We start from the raw sequence: 21,856 nt of genomic DNA, 5'->3' as shown, positions 1-21,856 counted from the left end.
GGCGCATGGTTGGGGAGGTGACAGGCGCTCCCGCCCCGCGGTGGTTTAGGGCCTGGGCTCTGGAATCCGACGGACTTGGGACTTGGTTAGAATCCCGTGTTGGTAGTTAGCTGTGTGACTTTGGTCAAATGCCATCCTTTTGAGCCCCCGACGGCCTCCAGCCCCAGGGCTCGGCAAGGACTCCGTGAGCTGCTGCATGTGCGGCCTTCCGCGGCGCCCGGCACGTGGGCCATGCTCGGTATTGCCAGCCGGCGTGGATGTGGCTCTGGCTGAAGCTTGTCATCAGGGCATCTCATTGGCATGACTGGGGTGGCCCTGGCCACAGGGTGCACCCAAGACTCCAGAGCACAGCTGGGGGACTCTGCTCTCCGTGTCTCTGCTTCCAGATCTTTCTGAACGTCTCTTGCATCTTCTGTCTCTGCATCGTCTTGTCCCTCTCGGTCTCTCAGCGTCTTTCTCTTTTTCTTCCAACTTCTCTTGTCTCTGGGACTCTTTGTGGGTCTGCATCTTTATTTCATTCTGCGGAGCTCAGTCTTGGGATATGAAGTGTGGAGTCGTGCATGTTGTGTGGGGTTCGGATCGTCCTGGGCGTTCTTACGGGATTTGGGGAGAGGACTGCCAGAGTTTGAGAAAGACCCAGAGTTTGGGGAAATCTGGAAGGTTTGGGTTAGAGGTTGGAGCTGGGCACAGTGGTGCGCGCCTGTAGTCCCAGGTACTTGGGAGGCTGAGATAGGAGGATCGCTTGAGCCCAGGAATGTGAGTCCAGCCTGGGCAACATATTCCAGCCTGTCTCTAAAAAAATAAAATACTTTTTTAAAAATAGAAATCGGGAATTGGGGATGCAGGGTTGGGTCAGGCAGGGTCTGCAGTCAGGCCTGGGGGTCTGAAGTGAAGGATCAGTGAGGTCTGGGGTGGAAGCTGAGGTGTGCTCTGAGGTTGAGGCTGGGAGCAGTGCCTGGTATCCAGGCCGGAGTGTGGACAATGGCTGCAGGTTGGGGCTGAGGCTTGGGCTTGGGACTCGGGCTGGTGCTGAGCCCTGTGTCTCTACAGTCCGGTGGCTCGGACCAGGAACGCACCAAGAAGAAGCGCCGGGGGGACCGGTACTCTGTGCAGACGTCGCTGATCGTGGCTACGCTCAAGAAGATGCTGCCCATTGGCCTGAACATGTGTGCACCCACTGACCAGGACCTCATCATGCTGGCCAAGACCCGCTACGCCCTGGTGCCTGCACAGCCCATCCTGGGAACCTGCCAGGATCCCACCCAGAACCCCACTGAGCCCCCCAGGTCCCTGGGAGCCCTCCCTTAGGTCCCTGCCGAGCCTCCTCCAGGAGGAGGACTCGCCAAGCTCTCTGGGACGCCGTGAGCTCTCCCCCAGCCTGCTGAGGACGCCACTCAGGATGCCGCCAGGGCACACTGCAGCCTTAGGACCCTAACTGGGACCCCACTGAAACCCAGAAATGCCTCTAAGACCCCTGGGACCCTAATGAGCTCTGCAGACCCCCACTGAGCCTCCTAGGACCATACCAAGACTCTGAGACCCTGAGAATCCCCCCAACAAGGCACCATGAGCCCCCAAGACTCCCCAAAACCCTTGGGACCCACCGAGCCCTGCATGACCCCTGACCCTCCCCTGTACCCTCAGGACTGAACATCTGGGTTTCCACTGAGCCATCCAGGTCACCTCCCCTCTCCTTCAGGACCCAACTGAGCCCCCAAGGACTCCCCGTGAGCCCCTGTGACCCAAACAGTCCCCCAGGGTCCTAATAGCCCCTTCCCCAGGACCACACCCAAACCTCTGAGGGCTCAAGGATCTCGGGGACTGATTGGCCCTGCCCCAAGACCTCTTGAGCCCTCTGGAACCCCAAGGAGGCCTCCCAGGACCCCGCTTCCCTTTGTATGGGACAGCAAGGACAATCTCCCCCATCCTATTCAGCCTCAGGGACCCTAAGGAGCCCTCCCAGGATTCTGCCCCAAGACCCCTGTAGCCCTCCCCCAGGACCTTGTAGGCACCCTGACAACCCGCTAACACCCCTGGGGGCCTGAAGACCCCTGACTTCTCCCCTATGTCACAGGACCCCTCTCCTGGAACCCCAAAGGCCCCTTGTCTCAGGACCTCAAGCTCCTCCTAGGACCTGTTGAATCCTGCTGGGACCCCAAAGAGCCCCCCAGGGCCCTGCTGACCCTCACCCTGGTCCTTGAGGGCCCCCTCTCCTGGGACCCTAAGGAACTCACACCCTGCTGACTCTTACCCTTGGCCCCTGTGTAACCGGTGACTCGGTTGACCTGCCGGTTCTCCACGACCTCTGCTGACCTCGCTGACTCCCTTCATAACCCCTCTCCCCTTCTGTCTTCGAAAACTCCCTGCACCTCTCTGACCCTCCTCTGGCCCCAGTAGTCCCTCTTTGGCCTATTTGACCTTTGATGACACCCTCTTTTCACCCCCTACCTCCTCTCAGACCCCCATGAGGCCCCTGGAGTCATTACTGTCTCTTCAAGGTGCCTCTGTGGCCCTCTGGTCCCCTCTAGGACACCTCTCTGATCACTGTCTACCTTTGGGTTCTTTCGGTTTTTCTCACCACCCCCCCAAAAAAAGCCTCTCGCCAGGTTTTGGGGTGGCGGGCCTGGAAGGGAAAGGGTGTGGGCTAAGGAAGAGGCTGGGACCTTCAGGGTGACCCAGCCTGGCCATGTCTCCCCAGAAAGACACAGATGAGGAAGTGCGGGAATTTCTGCAAAACAACCTTCACCTTCAGGGAAAGGTACGCCTCCTGAACCTGCCACGGAAAGAGGTTATGTCGGGATGACAATCGCAATAATAGCTAATGTTCTAGCACTTACCATGCAGGCATTGAAGCAGGATCTTAGCATGCACTTACTGAATCCTCGCAATATTGAAATGGGGTGCGGGGACCCTCAGAGAAGCCCTCCCTCCTTCTTCCCTCAGGTGGAAGGCTCCCCATCTCTGCGCTGGCAGATGGCCCTGTACCGGGGCGTCCCTGGCCGCGAGGAGGACGCTGACGACCCCGAGAAAATCGTGCGCAGGGTCCAGGAAGTGTCTGCCGTGCTCTACCATCTGGACCAGGTGCTGCGGCTTCTGACTGCTGAGTGGCCAAAGCTGGGTCTCTGGGCGGGGCCTGGGGCTGACCTTGAGCCTGTGGGTGTGGCCTGGTGATGAATATTAAGTATGGGGCGGGGTAGGAGGTGGAGCTTTGAGTTTAAGGTGAGGTTTAGAATGGAACCTTGGATCTGTGGGAGAGACCTGCTTAATCTGGCATCTGGGGACGGGACCAGGAGGCAGGACTTTGGGTCTGGGGGTGGGGCTTAATGGAGATACCATGAATTTGTGGGCAGAGCCTTGGGTGAGCCTTGGAATTGGGGCAGGACCTAGCTACTGGCCCTGGGACTGTGGACGGTGCCTAGGATGGAAATTTAGGTCGGGAGGCAGAGCCAGAACGTTGACTTGGTGGAGCCAAGATGTTCCTTCTGCCTGTGAATCGGCCCTGAATATGGACGTGGGCACAGATGGGCAGTTTCACCCAGGACTGGGAGTGGGAATCGGGCCAGAGACAGGGTCTGGAGACATGACAGACTGTCCCATCCCCCAGACCGAGCACCCTTACAAGTCCAAGAAGGCCGTGTGGCACAAGCTTTTGTCCAAGCAGCGCCGGCGGGCAGTCGTGGCCTGTTTCCGGATGACGCCCCTGTACAACCTGCCCACGTAAGGCCTCCAGGGAGGAGGGGAGCTCGACGGGCCCTGGAGGAAGGTGGCTGGGGAGTCCAGAGGATGGAGTGCCAACACCCTGGGATTTTGGGGGTGGTTGGCCGGCAGATGCATGAGAGGTTGGGGGACGTGGAGGAGGAGACATCTCAGTGACCCCCAGCCCTTTCCCTGCAGGCACCGGGCATGCAACATGCTCCTGGAGAGCTACAAGGCCTCATGGATCATGACTGAAGACCACAGTTTTGAGGACCGCATGATAGATGACCTTTCAGTGAGTGCCACCCGCCTGGGGATGTGGGGGCAGGGCTGGATACGGCTGGAAGCTGAGGCCACCCTCTGTATACCTCCAAGGCTTGCCCTCCACCTCGAGGGGCATAGAAATGACAGCCCTTAGCCAAGCACAGTGGCTTGCACCTGGAATCCCAGATACTGCAGAGGCTGAGACAGGAGAATCACTTGAGCCGAGGAGTTCAAGACCAGCCTGGGCAACATAGTGAGACCTTGTCTCAAAAAAAAAGAAAAGAAAAAGAAATGGCAGAGCCTGGCTTGGATAGAACCAAAGTAGGGTGCAGGATGTAGGAAAAGAGAAAAAAATCCGGGCCAGCAGGGCTATGGGAGGAGATAGGAGGGAACTCTAGAAACCCCTCCCCCCTATGCTCCCTCCCCCCAGAAAGCTGGGGAGCAGGAAGAAGAGGAAGAAGAAGTGGAGGAGAAGAAGCCAGACCCCCTGCACCAGCTGGTCCTGCACTTCAGCCGCACTGCCCTGACCGAAAAGAGGTGAGGACCCTTCCCAGGGCCTCAGAAATGCCCCCAAGGTCCTTGGAAAGAGACACAATGCCCCCCCCCATCCAACAATCTCCCTGTGCCTACAGAAAGGCCTTCTGGGTCCTGGGGGAGCCCCACAGCTGATCTTTAAACGTCACTTTACTAGAACAGGCGAGCCTACCACGTATGCCGTGTAGCCGCACACTTACAAGGGCATCTCATCTGAGGGTTCACGTCACCGGCGATGTAGATTTACTGGGCTTTTCCAGGAGAAAGCATCTCGCTCAAACAAAATCAGTACATTATGAAAAAATTTCTACATATGACAAATTTCCAACAGATGGAAGTGATGGCGTTTTTTCTAATCACTTCTAATGGCAGGCTTAGTAATAAATAAGTATAATAAGGAGGTCCCAGCTGCTGCTGCTACCGCCGATGATCACAGGCAGCATTTATCAAGTGCTTGGTATGTGTCAGGCGCCATGCTAAGCACTCGACACATATGTTCTCTCACTTAATCTTCATACTACGAGATAGATCCTGTTTCAACTGCTTTTTGCAGACGAGGATATGGAGGCGCAAGGATTTATTTTTCTCACATAACGTGAAATCAGGAGCTTGTAGAGTCCAGGGCTGGGCTGTGGCACAGTGACATTCACTGGCAGGGACCCAGGCTCTTTCTAGCTTTCTGCTCTGCCCTTCTTGGCATTTGTGCTGTGCTCACGAGATGGATAGTGCACTGGCGGGCATCACGACCACATGCCAGGCAGAAAGAAGGAGAAAAGCTCCCCCCACCCCGCCCCCTTTAAGACCTTTGGTCTTTTTATCTAGGAAGGGAAGCTCTCTGCTGTGGAATTCCACACATACCTCGTTGGCCAGAATTTGGAGCAATGGCTCTGGAGTTAGACTCTCCGAGTTGAGTCCCAGAGCAAACTGTGTGACCTTGGCCAGGAAGAATCTTTGTGTCTTAGTTCCCTCGTCTGTAAAATAAAGTTTGTAATGTACCCACCCAATAGGATTACTGTTGAATTAATTTGTTAATATATATAAAGCACTTAGAACAGGGTCTAACATAGTGTTAATGTAAACAGTAAGTGTTGGCCATGATAGAGGGGACCCAAAAGGTTGGCCATCATTGTTAAGGGAGGCAACAGGTGGCCCAGGGAGCTCCAGCCTTCCATTGCTCGATTTTAGCATCCTGGGGGTGGGAAAGGGAGCACCTCTACCAGTAGCTCCAGCAAAACTCCCAGGGTGAATTCCAGACCACATGACCATCTCTTACCTACTATTGTGGCCAAGCAGAAAGTACTCATTGGCTCTGTCTTCGTCACGTGCCACCCTGAACCACACAGCCTGAGTGTGGGGAGGGTTGGCTGTCCGAAGGAGACTGGGGGCTATTAAAAGATGGAGTCCTCTCCGCTGGGCGCTGACTCTCCCTGCTTGCTTCCTCAGCAAACTGGACGAGGATTACCTGTATATCGCCTACGCCGACATCATGGCAAAGGTGAGGCCCTGCCCCACCTGGGGCGGGTTTCCTTCTCCCCAGTGGCAGTGCCTGTCCACTCTAAGGGCTGGGACAGCACCGGGGCATCTCCTTTGTTCACATCATCCCTTAACCGATGCCTCGTCCCCAGAGCTGCCACCTGGAGGAGGGAGAGGAGAATGGCAGCGGCGGTGAAGATGAAGAAGAAGAGGAGGTGGAGGTTTCCTTTGAGGTAAGTGGGACCAGGAGATCCTGCAGGGATGAGGGACCCTGACTTCAGTCATCTCCCATTCATTCAGCAATGCTCTGGGGACACAGTAGTGACCAAGTCTGTCCACTGGGGAGACAGACATCAGCCAAAGAGTGACAGCACAGAGTCTTCACCCAGCCTAGGCGAGGTGCCTTACTCAGCTGGAGGAAAAGGGTATCAGGAGGGCTTCTCAGAGGAGGGGGTATCTGAGGCAGAAGGATAAAAGGCGTGTGCCACGTGGAGAAAAAGACAAAGGGGTTCCAGGTAGAGGGAACAGCGTATGCAAAGGCCAGGCAGCGAGGAGGCTAGTAAACATGCAGTTGACCAATCCATTCTTTCATTAAGGCAGTCAGCAAGCATTTCCTTGAGAGTCTTTTAACCTTTTTCTTCTGGTGTCCTTTCTGGCATCTGGTGAAGCCTTTCTCAGAATCATGTCTTTAGACTGGGCTCGGTCACTTTTGCTTGTAATCCCAGCTACTGGGGAGACTGAGGCAGGAGGATCGCTTGAGGCCATGAGTCTGAGACCAGCCTGGGCAACATATGGAGACCCTGTCTCTAAAAAAATAAAAATAAAGACAATTATGTTTTTAAATGTATACGATGAATTCATAGCAGAGGAAACAAGTATGAAATGACTATCAAAATATTTAGAAAACAAATTTGTGATACAGTAATATATGTACTTCTTTATTAATCTATCAGCTAACAAGATCTAGCAGTGGGTCCAATAACTACTATGTAATTGAGAAGTAGTGATGAACACAAGTGATATTTCAAGATGTCTGTAGCAACAATAGTGTGATATGGAAACATCTGTGATTTTTACTGGTGACAAAAACCACAGGTTCTGCTAACGTTCCTGTGATTTATGGCCTCATCCCTAATGGAAGCAAGTGCCACACTTCTGTTACAGGGTGGTAAACACAAAAACGTTACTTTTTTCATCATCCAAGTTCACAGACAGCCTAGACTCTGTCCACTGACCCCCTGGAGGCCTGTGAGCCTAGGTTAAGACGTTTCCACGTCCAGCCCTGATTTGTGTAGACCTGGCTCCATGCCTAGCCCTGTGCTAGGTACAGGGGACAAACCCAGGACGCGAGTCCCAGGGGACGGGGGAGCTCACGGTGGAAGGAGTGAGTCGTGGATGTGGCTGGAGCAGGGAGGGCGGCGGTGAAGGCCAGGGCTGCGAGGGGAAAGGCTGGGCTGGTGAGCCCGGACTCACTCGCCCCCACGGGTCCGCCTCTCTGCCCCAGGAGAAAGAGATGGAGAAGCAGAGGCTCCTGTACCAGCAGGCGCGGCTGCACAACCGGGGGGCCGCCGAGATGGTGCTGCAGATGATCAGCGCCTGCAAAGGTGCCCCTCGCACGTGCATTCGGCTCCTCTGAGCGCACCCATCTTGTCCCCACCCTCCCCGGCCCACCCATTCCCTGGGGCCCCACTTGCCACTGCTCCAAGCCTGTGATGCGCACTCACACCCCAGCCCTTGCGAGTTCCGCTTGCAGTTTCTCACGCACCCCTCAATCACGATCGGCCCCGTACGCGCACCTTTGCACTCTTCCATTCCCTTCTCTCACATCCCCCGGGATGGCTCTTCTCTGGTGGGTGGAACACGCTGCCCCCAAACTGGGCGGACCATCTTTTGTCCCCCTCCCCCCTGCCAGGAGAGACGGGCGCCATGGTGTCCTCCACCCTGAAGCTGGGCATCTCCATTCTCAACGGTGGCAATGCTGAGGTGCAGCAGGTAACAGAGGTGAAGGGACCTGGGGGGAGGGCAAAGAGGGGTGGGAGGTTCCTGTGTGACTCCCAGTTCCCCCTCCCCTGCCGGCCCCTCTGCAGAAAATGCTGGATTATCTGAAGGACAAGAAGGAAGTTGGCTTCTTCCAGAGTATCCAGGCACTCATGCAAACGTGCAGGTAGGTTCTAGTGACATCTTGCAGTTCAGCCCTATTTGGTATGGCTGTGCCCCCACGCCTGGTACCACTTCTGGTTCTAGTTCTGCTCTCTGGGTCCAGGAAGAGAGACCCACTCAGGGTAGCTCAAATAACACAGAGTTTATTATAAGAATTAATGTAGAACAACAGGGAAGCAAAATGTCTCAGGCTTTGAGGATGAAATGTATTTGGATTCCAGACAGTGGAAACAGAAGGTTATTGAGAATTCTAGGGAAGCAGCAGCGGGGAATTTGGGCTATCTCTGAAAACCTGATAACCCTTATTAACACGGCTCTGCTATTGCCTGCCTTGTCTGCCTCTTGCTGTCAACAGACTTTTTCGACTCCTCTGTAGCTTTTGCTAATTGATAGTTTTCCTCGTTATTTCAGCTTGTACATGGTTCATCCTGGACCTATCTTACTTCATAGCTGCCACCTCGTAGCTTCTGCCACCTCCTCCTTTCTGCTTCCTCTTGGTTTCAGCTTAGGCGTGGGCGACTGTGGCTCTCCAGCCTGCCACTCCCTGGAAGGGAGGAGGGCAGAGTCCTCATCCCACCCTCCCTCTCTCCCTCCTTTCCCTCAGCGTCCTGGATCTCAACGCCTTCGAGAGACAGAACAAGGCAGAGGGGCTGGGCATGGTCAATGAGGATGGAAGTGGTGAGGCCCTTTCTTGGGCTTCCCTCTCCCTGGGACATCATCTTCCTTCAGGATTCCCACCCTCCCAACAACCCCTGCCCCACCATTGCCCAGAGCTCCCCTCCTCCAAGACACCCCATTCCCAATAGTTCCCTGAGGCTCCTCCCCCTGCTGTGGCCCCCAGTACCGCCCCCCAAATCCTCCTGGGTCACCCCCCTCCCATGGTCCCCCTGCCCCGGGAATCATTCTGTCCCATGTTCTCTCCCCATCACCACATGGACCCCGCCCTCCACGTGCCCCAAGTCTCACGCCCTGGATGCCGTTCTCTTATTAATGTCTCTAATCCGGGTTAATCGCGTCTCCTCTTTGCCGTGTCGTGACGTGTCTAACCTATCTACCCCAATCCTCACCTCCTGCCTCTCCGCCTCTGCCTTTCCACGTCTCTCTCTCTGCCCTCTTGTTTCATTCCCTCTGCCTTCACCCTCATTCCCCACCGTCTTCCCTGCTAATCCACTTCCTCCTGTCTCCTCAATCTGCCTTTCTCTCTGTGGGTCGTTTCTCTCCACATCTGTGTCTTTGTCCCCGAATGCGTCGCTGTGCGTGTTTGCTGTCTCTCCGTCGCCTTCTGTCTCTCTTTTTCTCTCTTTTCTCCTGCTTCCTCCTCCCATCCTGTTGGCTGCCCCAGTCATCAATCGCCAGAACGGTAATTCCTCAGCCCCGCTCCTTGCCTTGCTGCTGCCGCGCCCCTCCTAACCCCAGCCACCCCTCCACCTGCGGGCTGAGGATCTGGGACCTGCAGGGGAGGGAGGGACCCTTCGCGAGTGAACAACGGTGCGAAGTCTTGAGATCAGGAGTCCAGGCCCAGGATTCAGATCCCAGATTAGCCATTGACAACACGTGGGACTGTGAACAATTCTCTTACCTTCCCTGGGCCTCAGTTTCCCCGTGTGTAACATAGAAGCTAGAGAAGATGGCAAAGATCTCTTTCCAGCTGGATACTCTTGGAATTCCAGACCCAGATTCGCAGTCGGGGTGTGGGGTGACCCCCATTCCCACCTCCTCTGCTCTCTGCGCCTGACCCCAGATTGGTCAGCCAGTGATTCCCATCCACCAACCGGATTGGTTGCCTCCAGCATCCACTCTGATTGGTGTGCGTGCCTCCTTCGCGCCTGTTCTGGTTGGCCCATTCGACGTCTAGCCCCCCCCCCCCAGCTCTAGCGCACCATGATTGGCTTCTTTCAGATGCCCATTCTGATTGGCCCGTGTTTATACGCCTCCCTTCCGCTTCTCCTGGATTGGCTGCTTTCAAGGCATCTGGGCCAATTGGCCAGCTTTCAGTCCCCAGCTCTCACCCCAGCCCAACATCCCCCTGCTCAGAGCCTTGGTGTGAAAGTGACCCCAATCCCCATAACCCATTAACCCCCACAGCCTGGAGGGGGGCTGAGGGCGATACCAGCTGCCTGAACGTCTGCTGGGTTGGCAGACACTCCCTGATGTCGCCCAAGTGGTGACATCAGAGAGGTACTGATGTTGTATAAAGACACTTGGGGCTCCGGCTTCATGACTCAGGGCCCCTCAGGTCTCCATCTGCTGATGTCCTGGACTCTGAGGTCGGTGGCCCCGGGTGTCATGGATGTCAGTGGCCCTCATAGTGTCTTCGAAGTGGTGGCTGTTCCTCCCAGCACCCCCGTGCTTTGGACATGTGTGTGCAGTGTGCATGGGCCGTGTGCATGCATGTGCTGTGTCTTGGCGCGTCTGACGCCTCCTGGGCCCTGCCCCCTCCATTCCACCCAGGAGAGAAGGTCATGGCAGATGATGAATTCACACAAGACCTGTTCCGATTCCTGCAATTGCTCTGCGAGGGCCACAATAATGGTGAGGAGGAGGGGTTGGGGGTGGAGAGGAGGCCAAGGTTTGGGGTCAGTCTGGAAGGGTTGCCTGAGTTAGTCTCTAATGCTCCTTCTCCCCTTATTCACTGATGGCCTCACCAGCCACCCAGGCCTTGTCCTTGACTCTGCTGTCCTTCATCCTTTACTTCCAGCCAGCGTCTGCACATCTATCTTCCAAAATCTCCCTGGAATTTCTGGAATCTAGCCACTTTGCTTCACTTTCACCTCCTCTGGCCAGTCCAGTTTCCCAAAAGCAATCTGCCAACAACCAATTTGGCCAAAAATCAGTTTGCCCAAATGGGCAATTTGTTACACACCATTTTCCCACCGGCATTTTGCAGCAGCTGCCAAATTTCAGTACATGTGGCAGATTTCCGTACTTTGGATCTGTAGAGGAAAAAAATTGCCTGTCGTTTTTACATGAATCAATTAGAATCACTTACTTATTTTGCTTATAAAATACTTTGCCAGGAGGAAGGCCTACAGATTCTTTCCTAACTTAAGCAAGAGTTTTCCTAACTTAAGCAAGAGTTTTCACAACTTTTGTTCTAGTTCAGCCAATTTAACAAGATTGAGGATGACACAGCAAATTAGTTAACCAGATCACTGATGAGAAAATACAGCCTTGTGTGGCACACATAGTTTGCAACATTAAAGGAACAGTCAAAATTCTGTACAGCAAACATTCTACCCAATGCCATTTCCTATAACAAACATGTACAGTCTCAAGGTTGTGGTTATAACCCTTAGCAGATGATTATGAAACCACAGACTACCTGGAAATTAACTTTTGTGACAAGAATCAGAGTAATTAGAACTCTAACTTCCGTAACCTTCACCCTACTTGGCTGGTGCTGTTTAAGGTACCTGATTTGTAAATATCTTTCATCTTCACTCTTTCCTTTTCAACAAAGGATAAAGCATGATCTATCGCTTGGCATTCTCAAAAACTCTTATGTCCACAGCTAGTTTTCCCTCAAGATTTATTAAATACCTTTGTGCCATGTGGCTAAGATTTTTTTTTCCCCCAAGACAGAGTCTCGCTCTGTCACCCAGGCTAGAGTGCTTTGGCGTCAGCCTAGCTAAAAGCAACATCAAACTCCTGGGCTCAAGCAATCCTCCTGCCTCAGCCTCCTGAGTAGCTGGGACTACAGGTGTGTGCCATGATGCCCAGCTAATTTTTCTGTTTTTAGTAGAGATGGGATCTCACTCTTGCTCAGGCTGGTTTCAAACTCCTGACCTCAAGAGATCCTCCCACTTTGGCCTCTCAGAGTGCTAGGATTACAGGCATGAGCCACCACGCCTGGGCTCTGACTAAGATTTTCATTCTTTAATTTGAACTAAGGAGGAATCAGTCATTGGGTTTAAAATGAATTTTATTCCCTAGACCTATGACTTTATAAAAATGAGAATGTTCTTATAGGTGGGATTTCTGTCTCCCAATAAATTTGCAAACCAGTCCTCTGCCTAAATTGATGCATTCGTTAACTGGCCCAATCAAATACATATTTGAAATACTTTTCAAATCTTTGAAGGCTTGCATGTCTTGAGTATTCAATGCTATTTAAAGCAGAGAAAAGGTTTGTCTCCTGTGTATTTGCACAGGTCTATGAAAGTGTTCACAGTTGGAAGAATTCTTTACAGGAGAATTAACCATTTAAGCATATAGTCCAATTTAACACAAATAAAGGAATTAGAAATTATTGATGGGAAAGCCTGTACATTTACTTATAAAATCTTGAATATTCGAGCATATTCTTTGTCTATATCATGATACCAGGAAAATGGGCATTTTGTTGAGCCAGCCTGATACAGCGATTGTGAAGTGACTGCAGGAAAGTCAGGAAAGTAAAACTTTTGGGGGAAAAAACTTTCAAGGGCTATTAAAATCATCCCATGCAGCCAGGCACGGTGGCTCATGCCTATAATCCTAGTACTCCGGGAGCCGGAGGCGGGAGGATCTCTTGAGGTCAGGAGTTTGACACCAGCCTCAGCAAGAGTGAGACCCTGCCAGGCCGGGCGTGGTGGCCTGTGCCTGTAGTCCCAGCTACTGGGGAGACTGAGGCAGGAGGATCCCTTGAGCCAAGGAATTTGAGGTTGCTGTGAGCTAGGCTATTTTCTATTTTTCTATTTTCTAAAAATAGAGAAAAATTAGCTGGGTGTGGTGGTGTGAGCCTGTAGTCCCAGCCACCCAGGAGTTTGAGGTCTCAGTGAAGCTAAGATTATGCCACTGCACTCCAGCCTGAGTGACAAAGCAAGACCCTGTCTCTAAAAGCAAAACAAAAGAAAATGTTTGTTGGAAAAAAATGGATGAATAAATGATCCTCTACTAAATCTGGCATGTAGTAGGCCCTCAATGGTAATATTTTTAGATAATGAGTAAATGATCATATAAACTTGATAAATAGTTATTAAATAAATTAATGATTACATGCCTTCTGGCATACACTAGATACCCAGTAAATACGTATTTCATAAATGAATAAATGACCCACTGTCCATCTCCTTTAGCATATGGTAGATGCTCAATGAATGAATAACTTTTCATTTCCCTAGATTTCCAAAACTACCTACGGACACAGACAGGGAACACAACCACTATTAACATCATCATCTGCACGGTGGACTACCTCCTGCGGCTGCAGGTGAGCGTATGAGACCGTTCAGGTGCATCCTGGGTCGGCGACTTTGGAACCACCCCCTCACACCCTGCCCACCCCCCAGGAATCCATCAGCGACTTCTACTGGTACTACTCGGGCAAGGATGTCATTGAAGAGCAGGGCAAGAGGAACTTCTCCAAAGCCATGTCAGTGGCTAAGCAGGTGTTCAACAGTCTCACCGAGTACATCCAGGTAGGGCCCACCCTCTAGGGCAGGGCAGTCCTGCATCCGGCGCCGAGCCTGGCGCTCACGCAGCCCTCGGTCCCCCAGGGCCCCTGCACCGGGAACCAGCAGAGCTTGGCGCACAGCCGCCTCTGGGACGCGGTGGTGGGATTCCTGCACGTGTTCGCCCACATGATGATGAAGCTCGCTCAGGTTCGAGCCCTTGTGTTCCTCCTCCACCTGCTTCTGGGCATCCCTCAAGTGGCCCATTTCCAAGTCTTGGCCCCTTGGTCAGTTTGTCACCCAAGTGCTCCCGGCATGTTTCAGAATGGTCCCCTACCCACGGCCAAATCTATCTTCCTTCTGGGTTAGCTCTCCGCATGACCGCGCCTCCTCCTCTGCCTCCACCAATCGGCTGGTTTCCCATCTACACGCCCATTGGTCTGATGTGTCGGCCCCACCCCTATGGCTAAAGCTCTTCTATGATTGGTTGGTGTTTTTCTGTCCGATGAGGTCATCTCAGATACTGACAGCCCTTGGGGTGGAGTAGGGGCAGGCCTCTAGATTAGGGCCTGGGGCTGAGGAAGTGTTTTGCTTCTTTATCTTGCCTGCGGCAGAGGACACCCATCCCAGACACCCATGATGTAAGGTCCCTGTCGAACCCCATCGCCCATCTCCAGAATCCTCGTGTTCCTCTTTACCCCAACCCTTTGCAGCCTTGTCAATGTCTCACAAACACTTAATCCATTGGCTTTGCTTCCATCTGGTAAACGTATGTAAAGCTGCCAAATACTGTTGGGCAGGTTGTGCACTTCACAAGGACACAACCTCTGAGCGGGTCCACATCACAGGCATCATAAACATATTGGCGTATTTATTACAATAGCTTTCCAGCAGGTGGCAGTAAAGGGTGCTGTATAATTTCCCAACTAGGAAGTGTTTTAAGGAAGCCTTTTTCTAATTTACCCGAAGGTGCCACAGAGGCTGGCAGAAACCCTGACTGGTGTCATCTGATTTTTCGAAAGGAGTTAAATTTAGAATGCAGTTCCTCAGTGTCAGAGCAGCTGAAGTTGCACTGCTGGTGTAATGTTAAAATTCTGGAGAATGTTGATATCGTAAGCATAGACTTCCAAATCCTGCAGTGTTCATTCATCAGCCACCATCCAGGTCTAGGTTGCAAAGGCTAAAAATCCAATGCAAAGTCGTGACTTAAGGAAAAACAATAATTTTAGAGTGGTGTCAGCAGAAATGTCTTCTCTTTGACTTCCTTCTCAAGCAGGCTGTCCCCATGGGCTGCAAAATGGTGCCTCAGGTTTCCCATCCCCGCCCCCCAACAGCTCCAGAGGGAAGAGAGCTCCTCTTTCCTGGGAGCTCCAAGGAAAGATCTGGGAGTCTGTCTCACTGGACTGTTGGGTCACATGCCTATGCCTAAACCAGTCACCATAACCTTGGGAAAGAAAGCTCTGATTGGCCAGACCTGGTCATACACCTACCTATAGAACCAGGAGGTAGGGTTAGCCCCATGTGCTGAGAGAAGGACTGGGGGCACCCCCAGATGAAAGTTGAGGTATTGTTAAGATAAAAGGGGGACTGAATCATGGGCAGACACAAACCACAGGAATCCACCCATCTTAGGATCTTGAGATCCTGGAACGTTGGACCCTTAGACCCAGAATACAAAGCTTTGGAACTTTGGAAGTGTGTTGGGACTGGAACCAGCAACTCCTAGAACTAGCACTGCGGTAGAAGGAGCCTTATGTTGCATTTGCCTGGTATCCTCCCTGCCCTCTCCATTTTATTAGTGGAACCATATGAAGTTACGGTCACGTATTGGCAATTTTATGTGACTCAACCTAATACAAATAGGGACCATGAGGCAGAACTTTGCTTGGAGGTTTCTGTGGGCCCTACACAAGGCACTTGTGGCAGGGGAGGCAACATACCCCCACAATCTCCCCAGAAAGCACACAGCTGTCTCCCCCAGCCTTCCTCCTGAACCCAGAGTCCCGCTGTTGCCATCACACATTCTATTTAACATACATGCGTCAAGCATCCGCCGTAGGTCCGACACAGGGCTGGGCTCTCATCCCTTCCCAGATCTGGGTCTCTGTCCCCACTATTTGTCTCTGTCTGTCTCTGCCCCAAATGCCTGCCCTCCAAGCCTCCCAGTGCTCCTGGTCTGCCAGCCCCTTCCCTTTACACACCACCTGTCGGACCCTTCCCCTAAGTGCCAGCCCACCCCCACAATCTTGTCTCTCTGCCCCCTCCCCTGCTTCCGAGGAACATGTCTGGACTCGGGTTCCCTCGGAGGTAAGAGGGGAGAGAAAGGGGGTCTGAGGCCCTGCTGGGAAGGTGAGGAGGTGTCTCTGCAGAGACCAGCCCTCACACAGCTGGGATGCGGGGTCTCTAGGACTCAAGCCAGATTGAGCTGTTGAAGGAGCTGCTGGATCTGCAGAAGGACATGGTGGTGATGTTGCTGTCGCTGCTAGAAGGTAAACACCCAGGGGCTCGGGATGGGGGTCAGTACAAAGGTTCAGACCAGCCAGAGAAAGGCCCTCTGGGACCCAGGAGGCCTTGCACTAACAAGCTCAGCAAACACTGAGCACTAACTCTGTGCCAGATCCTGATGGTACATAATTAATTTATTGACTCCCCAGGGAAATCTTAATAAAATGGGTGGCCCAGACATTTTTATTTGTGTCCTTAATATTTATTTTTTTACTAAATATATTAGTTAGCTTTTTTTTTTTTTTTTTTGAGACAGAGTCTCACTCTGTTGCCCGGGCTAGAGTGCCGTGGCGTCAGCCTAGCTCACAGCAACCTCAAACTCCTGGGCTCAAGTGATCCTTCTGTCTCAGCCTCCCAAGTAGCTGGGACTACAGACGTGCACCACCATGCCTGCCTAATTTTTTCTATTTTTAGTAGTTCGCGGCTAATTATTTCTATTTTTAGTAGAGAAAGGAGCTCAGGCTGGTCTCGAACTCCTGACCTCGAGCGATCCTCCCACCTCGGCCTCTCAGAGTGCTAGGATTACAGGCGTGAGCCATCACGCCTGGCCATCAGTTAGCTTTTGCTGCATAACAAATATCCCCCAAACTTAGTGACTTTAAAACCATAATTTATTAATGAAAACAATTTAACCAATAAAGACTTTTTCTATAGAGATTCTTTATAGAGGTTCATGAAGAGTATCCTCATTCTTTTATATGGCTGGGTGGGGCTGCATTGTGTGGGTGTACAGTGATCCATTTAACCAACCCCTACTGGTGGACATTCAAGTGTTCTTTTTAAATACTTTGCCATTACAAACAATGTTGCAATATATAATCCTCCTACAGTGTTTTACTTTTTTGGGTAACTAGTCATTAGCTTTTAAAAATCAGAAGGTTCACCGTAAACATCAAGATGTCCAGCTTTTCCTGAAAAACGGAAAGCTTCTGTGGCCCTGAGTCCACATCCTCACGTGGCAAAAATCAGCCGGACTGGATTAAATAACTGAATCGTATTGACGTTAAATCTCTAGATTTTGATGACTGTACCGTGATTATACTGGAGAATGTCCTTGTCTTTTATGACATACACTGACATGTTTGGGGGTAAAGGGGCCCCATGTCTGCAACTTACCCTCAAATGGTTCAGAAAAAAAAATACCCATACAGAAAGCGAATTATAAAACAAATGTAGCAAAATATATATGATCAGTGAATCTGGAATAGATGAGGGTCCCTTATGCTATTCTTGCAACTTTTATGTAAATTTGAAATTATATTAAAGTTTAATATAATTTCGTGAGTGCAGTAGCTCATGCATGTAATCCCAGCACTTTGGGAGGTTGAGGCGGGAGGATCGCCTGAGGCCAGGAGACAAGCCTGGGCAACATAGTGAGACCCCATCTCTACAAAAAATAAAAAAATTAGCTGGGCATGGTGGCATGTGCCTACAGTCCAGGAGGGTCACTGGGACCCAGAAGTTGGAGGTTGCCATGAGCTGTGATCGCAACGCTGCACTTTAGCCTGGGCGATAGATTGAGACCCTTCTCAAAAAAATTTTTTTTTTTAAATACAAAAATATGCTATAGCCAAGCTTCAGCCGTTGCTTTTAGAAGGCATATGGGATCCCAGTTTGCCACAGTCTTCACCTTTCCCTGCTGCCTTTCCATTGGCTTCTGTGGACCCACTGACCCCTGTAGATTAGCGGAAGTTTTAGGTGTGTACCTGGAGGTCATGAAGCTCTGGATTCAAATCCTCCCCCTCCCTTACAGGTTATGTCAGCTTGAGTGTGTGACCTTCTCTGAATCTCTATAAAAATGGATAGTAATGCGCTTCCCTTACGAGGTTGTCATGAGATCGTGCCAAGGCAGCACTTGGCGTGGCATCTGGTGCCTGCTGTCGGCGTATGCCATCGTTGTCTTTGCTGATGGTTTCCCCCAGCGAGCAGGCGAGGTGCACAGAGGCAGGGTCAGCCAGGTTCACACAGGATGCTGACGCAGATCAGGAAGTGACCCTAGGAGGGGAGGCGTGGGCTGGCTGGGGGGGCTCCCACCAGCATGGTGGCTCCTGATCTGGCCCTGGGAAGGAAGAGAGGGAAGCCCGGTGGGGCTCCAGAGCGGAGGGTCTGCCGGCCGCACTGACCCGGGACTGCCCGCAGGGAACGTGGTGAACGGCATGATCGCCCGGCAGATGGTGGACATGCTCGTGGAATCCTCATCCAACGTGGAGATGATCCTCAAGTTCTTCGACATGTTCCTGAAACTCAAGGACATCGTGGGCTCTGAGGCCTTCCAGGACTACGTCACTGATCCCCGCGGCCTCATCTCCAAGAAGGACTTCCAGAAGGTGCGTGCTGGACAGGGGTGGGGCCCAGGATGCAGGTGGGGCTGCCACGTGCCAGCCTTGCCCTTCCTGGCTGCCGGCCTTGGGCAAGAGACTCCTCTCTGAGCCTCTCTCTCCTTATCTGTAAAATGGGGATAAAACAGCCCTTGGGATTGTTTGGAGGATGAAATGCATTCACGCCAACGAGAACCATTATTGCCATCCTATTTATTAAGACTCATAACGTTATCATCATTATGAATAGGGGTCAGTTTTTCCATTTTAAACATTCACTAGCTTTCTTCTCTGTGCTGGGTCTGTCCTGGACCCAGCAATGACCAAGACAGACACAGACCCCGCTTTCACGGGGTGATAGTCTAATGGGGGAGGCAGGCAGTCACTCACTGGGCCAGGACGGGTATGAATCGTGAGGGTGTTAGGAGGAAAGTGCTAGAACCAGCTTTACCCAGCCCACCTCTCCCATCCCTTATGTAGCCCTGACCAAGTCACTGTCTTCTCTGAGTGCCAGGTTCCTCCCCTGTAAAACGGGGATGGGATGATAACATTAACTATTGCACAGACTGTTGTGAAATACGTAGTGTGAGGACAGTACCTGGAAGATAGTGAGCGCTCAAGAGATGTCAGCTACTATTATTACTGCCAGATCTTCTCCATCACCATTTGGTTAACTTCTTATTTTGAAATAACTCCAGCTCATGGGGAAGTTGCAAGAATAGCACATACAACGTCTGAACACCCTTCACCCGAGTTGCCGAAATGTTAACTTTGCCTGTTGGCGCTGTCATGATTTTCCTTTATATCTGAATACTTCAGGGTGTGTTTCCCGAGAACAGGTTCGTTCTCTTCCATGACCACAGAAAAATTACGCAAATCAAGAAATTAACAGTCATGCGATGCTACTTTCTAATCCTCGTTCGATTTTCGCTTGTTGAAGACATGTTTTTCTTTGTCAAGGATCCAACTCGGGACCAGGGGTTACATTTGGGTGTTTTGCAGGCTGTCCCTCGGCGTGGGTTTGTCTGAGTTTTCCTTATGATTAGATTTGGGTCACGCGGCTTTGGCAGGAGTATCAGAGAAGCGACGTGTCTTTGTTGCACCATATCGGGAAGCACACGGTGTCGTTTCTTCCCATGTTGAAGTTAACGTGGGTGACTCAGTTACGGTCGTGTTTACCGGGGTCTCCACTGGGAAGGTCCCGTTATTCCCTTTGGAACCGGTAAGTGTCTCGCAAGGACATACTGTGAGACCGTGTAAATGTCTGCTCACTCTCCAGGGTCGGCGTCCACCAGTGATTCTTACCCAAAACCATTGTCACTAAGGTAGTTGACAAAGGGTGGCTTCTAATACCCTTCCCTTCTCTAGGCACGATTTGACTGTCAGGAGTTCTTCCTTCTTCCCCATTTATTGACTCCTTCATCCATTTATTTATATCATGTGGACTTGCGGTTTCTTATTCTATGGGTTGCTATTGTCACTGGCCATCAGCATTTGAGCAAGCTCAGGGTCCCCTGAGTGACAAGTGGGGCGCCCCGTACCTCCCAGCCCTCCTCTGGGAGCCGCCCACATCTCCCCCTGCTTCTCAGCCACGCCTCTCAAGAGCCATCTGCCCTTGATCACTCCTCTGTCACCTCCCACGCCTTCCCTGATTCAGGGCTTGCTGGCTTCTGTCCCCGTTACTCCCCTGAAACTACTCCGACCAAGATAATCAGTGACCTCTTTGCCCCTGACTCTTTCCTGTGACTTGTCATCTTGGCGGCATTTGCCACGGCCGGCCGTTTCCTTCCCTTGCCCCGCCCTGAGGGCCAATGCCTGCTGCCTCCCTGACCTCCTAGCCCCCCCAAATGTCACTGCGTCTGAGCCCTCCATCTGCTTGAAGAAGACAGATTCTCAGTTTGTGCCAGGTCCTGTGTATAAATAAATGAGCTCATTTACTCCTTACAGCAGCCTTATGATAGGGAAACTGAGGCACAGGAAGGTGAAACTGAGCCTGCTCAAGGTCACCCAACTAATAAGTGACAAACTGGGATTAGAACTCAGGCAGTCGGGCCCCAGAGCACACCAGAGTCATCTGTCGATCTAGTCTAATAAACAGCGAGCACTTCCTGAGTGCCAGGCCCTGCATGGAAGTCCCCGCCCTACTCTTGAGACTGGCAGTGTAGGGAGCCTCTCGGGAGGGCAGGAGGCAGCAGAAAGCGCTACGCGGGAGCTAAGTTCGCATAACTCACAGTTTAAAACGAGCAAGGATCCCTCCTGCCTGTTCCGGGCTTCACAGATCACAAGGTTTGATGTGACGTACATGACATTTTACAGCTCAACATCTGGTTTCACAAAGTTACCATCTATAACTTGAAAAAAATGCATTTATTTTTTGAATACACAACCCATTCATGTGATTTTAAAAACCAAAATATAACAAGGTAGGAAGTGAAAAATCTCATTCCCATCCCTTCCTATTCTACCCTTCCCCCACCCCCACCACTGGACACCCTTTGATGAGTTTCTTTTGTATCCTTCCAACATCCTTTTTTTTTTTTTTTGAGACAGAGTCTCACTCTTTTCCCCGGGCTACAGTGAGTGCCATGGCGTCAGCCTAGCTCACAGCAACCTCACACTCCTGGGCTCAAGCGATCCTTTTGCCTCAGCCTCCCAAGTAGCTGGGACTACAGGCATGCGCCACCATGCCCGGCTAATTTTTTCTATGTATTTTTAGTTGTCCGATTAATTTCTTTCTATTTTTAGTAGAGACGGGGTCTTGCTCTTGCTTAGGCTGGTTTCGAACTCCTGAGCTCAAACAATCTGCCCGTCTCGGCCTCCGAGAGTGCTAGGATTACAGGCGTGAGCCACCGCGCCCAGCCCCTTCCAACATCTTTTAATGCAAATATGAACAGATATTCTCACTTTCTTCCCTTCATACATAACAGGCAGGGCACTATGTCACTGGTCTCTGTCATTTAACAACATATTCCGGAGACACAGTGAACTTCCTCGTTCTTCTTCACAGGTGCCCAATATTCCACTTAGTGTGTATATTATGGTTTGTTTGTCTATTCCCTGTTGGGGGACACTCGCTTTGTTCCCAGTGTTTTACTGTTATAACCCATGCTGCAGTCAGGGCTGCCATGGATAGTTGTGCAAGTTCTACACTGCACAAGGGTGCCATTTATAGCATAGACATCTTGTATTTGTGTATCTATTACTGCAGAGTTTTAGCAGATGAAAGAAAGTGTGCTGAAGAAGGCTGTATATGGGCCACTAGCAATGCTGGTGGTTATAAAAATTTTGCCTTTATACGTACAACATTCTGTACGTGTGGTTTCTATCAGAGGATGAACGTCTAGAAGTGGGATTGCTGGGTCAAAGGCCAGATGCATTTGTCATGTGGGCAGACATTGCCCTCCATTTTTCCCTTTCATTAATATCATGTGAGTGTGCCTGTTTTGCCACAGCCAGGCCACCAGACCACATTGTCAGATCTTTGGATTTTTGCCAATCTGATAGATGAAAAATGATATTGCAGGGCAGGGTTTT

At 51.5% G+C, this 21,856-nt stretch overlaps 1 protein-coding gene across 1 annotated transcript in view; it reads left to right on the top strand.

The window, feature by feature from the left end:
• RYR1 (ryanodine receptor 1 (skeletal)) overlaps positions 1-21,856 on the top strand; it is a 133,021-nt gene that overhangs the window by 75,150 nt on the left and 36,015 nt on the right. The window contains exons 72-90 of the mRNA XM_012656979.1: positions 1,051-1,221; positions 2,699-2,758; positions 2,944-3,081; positions 3,605-3,717; positions 3,895-3,991; positions 4,391-4,497; positions 5,938-5,989; positions 6,120-6,200; positions 7,472-7,571; positions 7,880-7,959; positions 8,055-8,131; positions 8,732-8,805; positions 9,470-9,487; positions 10,579-10,659; positions 13,230-13,318; positions 13,398-13,526; positions 13,605-13,709; positions 15,907-15,988; positions 18,144-18,331. Of these exons, the coding sequence (XP_012512433.1) occupies positions 1,051-1,221; positions 2,699-2,758; positions 2,944-3,081; positions 3,605-3,717; positions 3,895-3,991; positions 4,391-4,497; positions 5,938-5,989; positions 6,120-6,200; positions 7,472-7,571; positions 7,880-7,959; positions 8,055-8,131; positions 8,732-8,805; positions 9,470-9,487; positions 10,579-10,659; positions 13,230-13,318; positions 13,398-13,526; positions 13,605-13,709; positions 15,907-15,988; positions 18,144-18,331 (1,842 nt within the window). The remainder of the gene's footprint in view (positions 1-1,050; positions 1,222-2,698; positions 2,759-2,943; positions 3,082-3,604; positions 3,718-3,894; positions 3,992-4,390; positions 4,498-5,937; positions 5,990-6,119; positions 6,201-7,471; positions 7,572-7,879; positions 7,960-8,054; positions 8,132-8,731; positions 8,806-9,469; positions 9,488-10,578; positions 10,660-13,229; positions 13,319-13,397; positions 13,527-13,604; positions 13,710-15,906; positions 15,989-18,143; positions 18,332-21,856) is intronic.

Source organism: Propithecus coquereli, unplaced genomic scaffold, assembly GCF_000956105.1.
Source record: "Propithecus coquereli isolate 6110/MARCELLA unplaced genomic scaffold, Pcoq_1.0 Scaffold53, whole genome shotgun sequence".
NCBI lineage: Eukaryota > Metazoa > Chordata > Mammalia > Primates > Indriidae > Propithecus > Propithecus coquereli.
The sequence above is the reverse complement of the archived record's forward strand: the minus strand, read 5'-3'. Positions and strand labels throughout refer to the sequence as shown.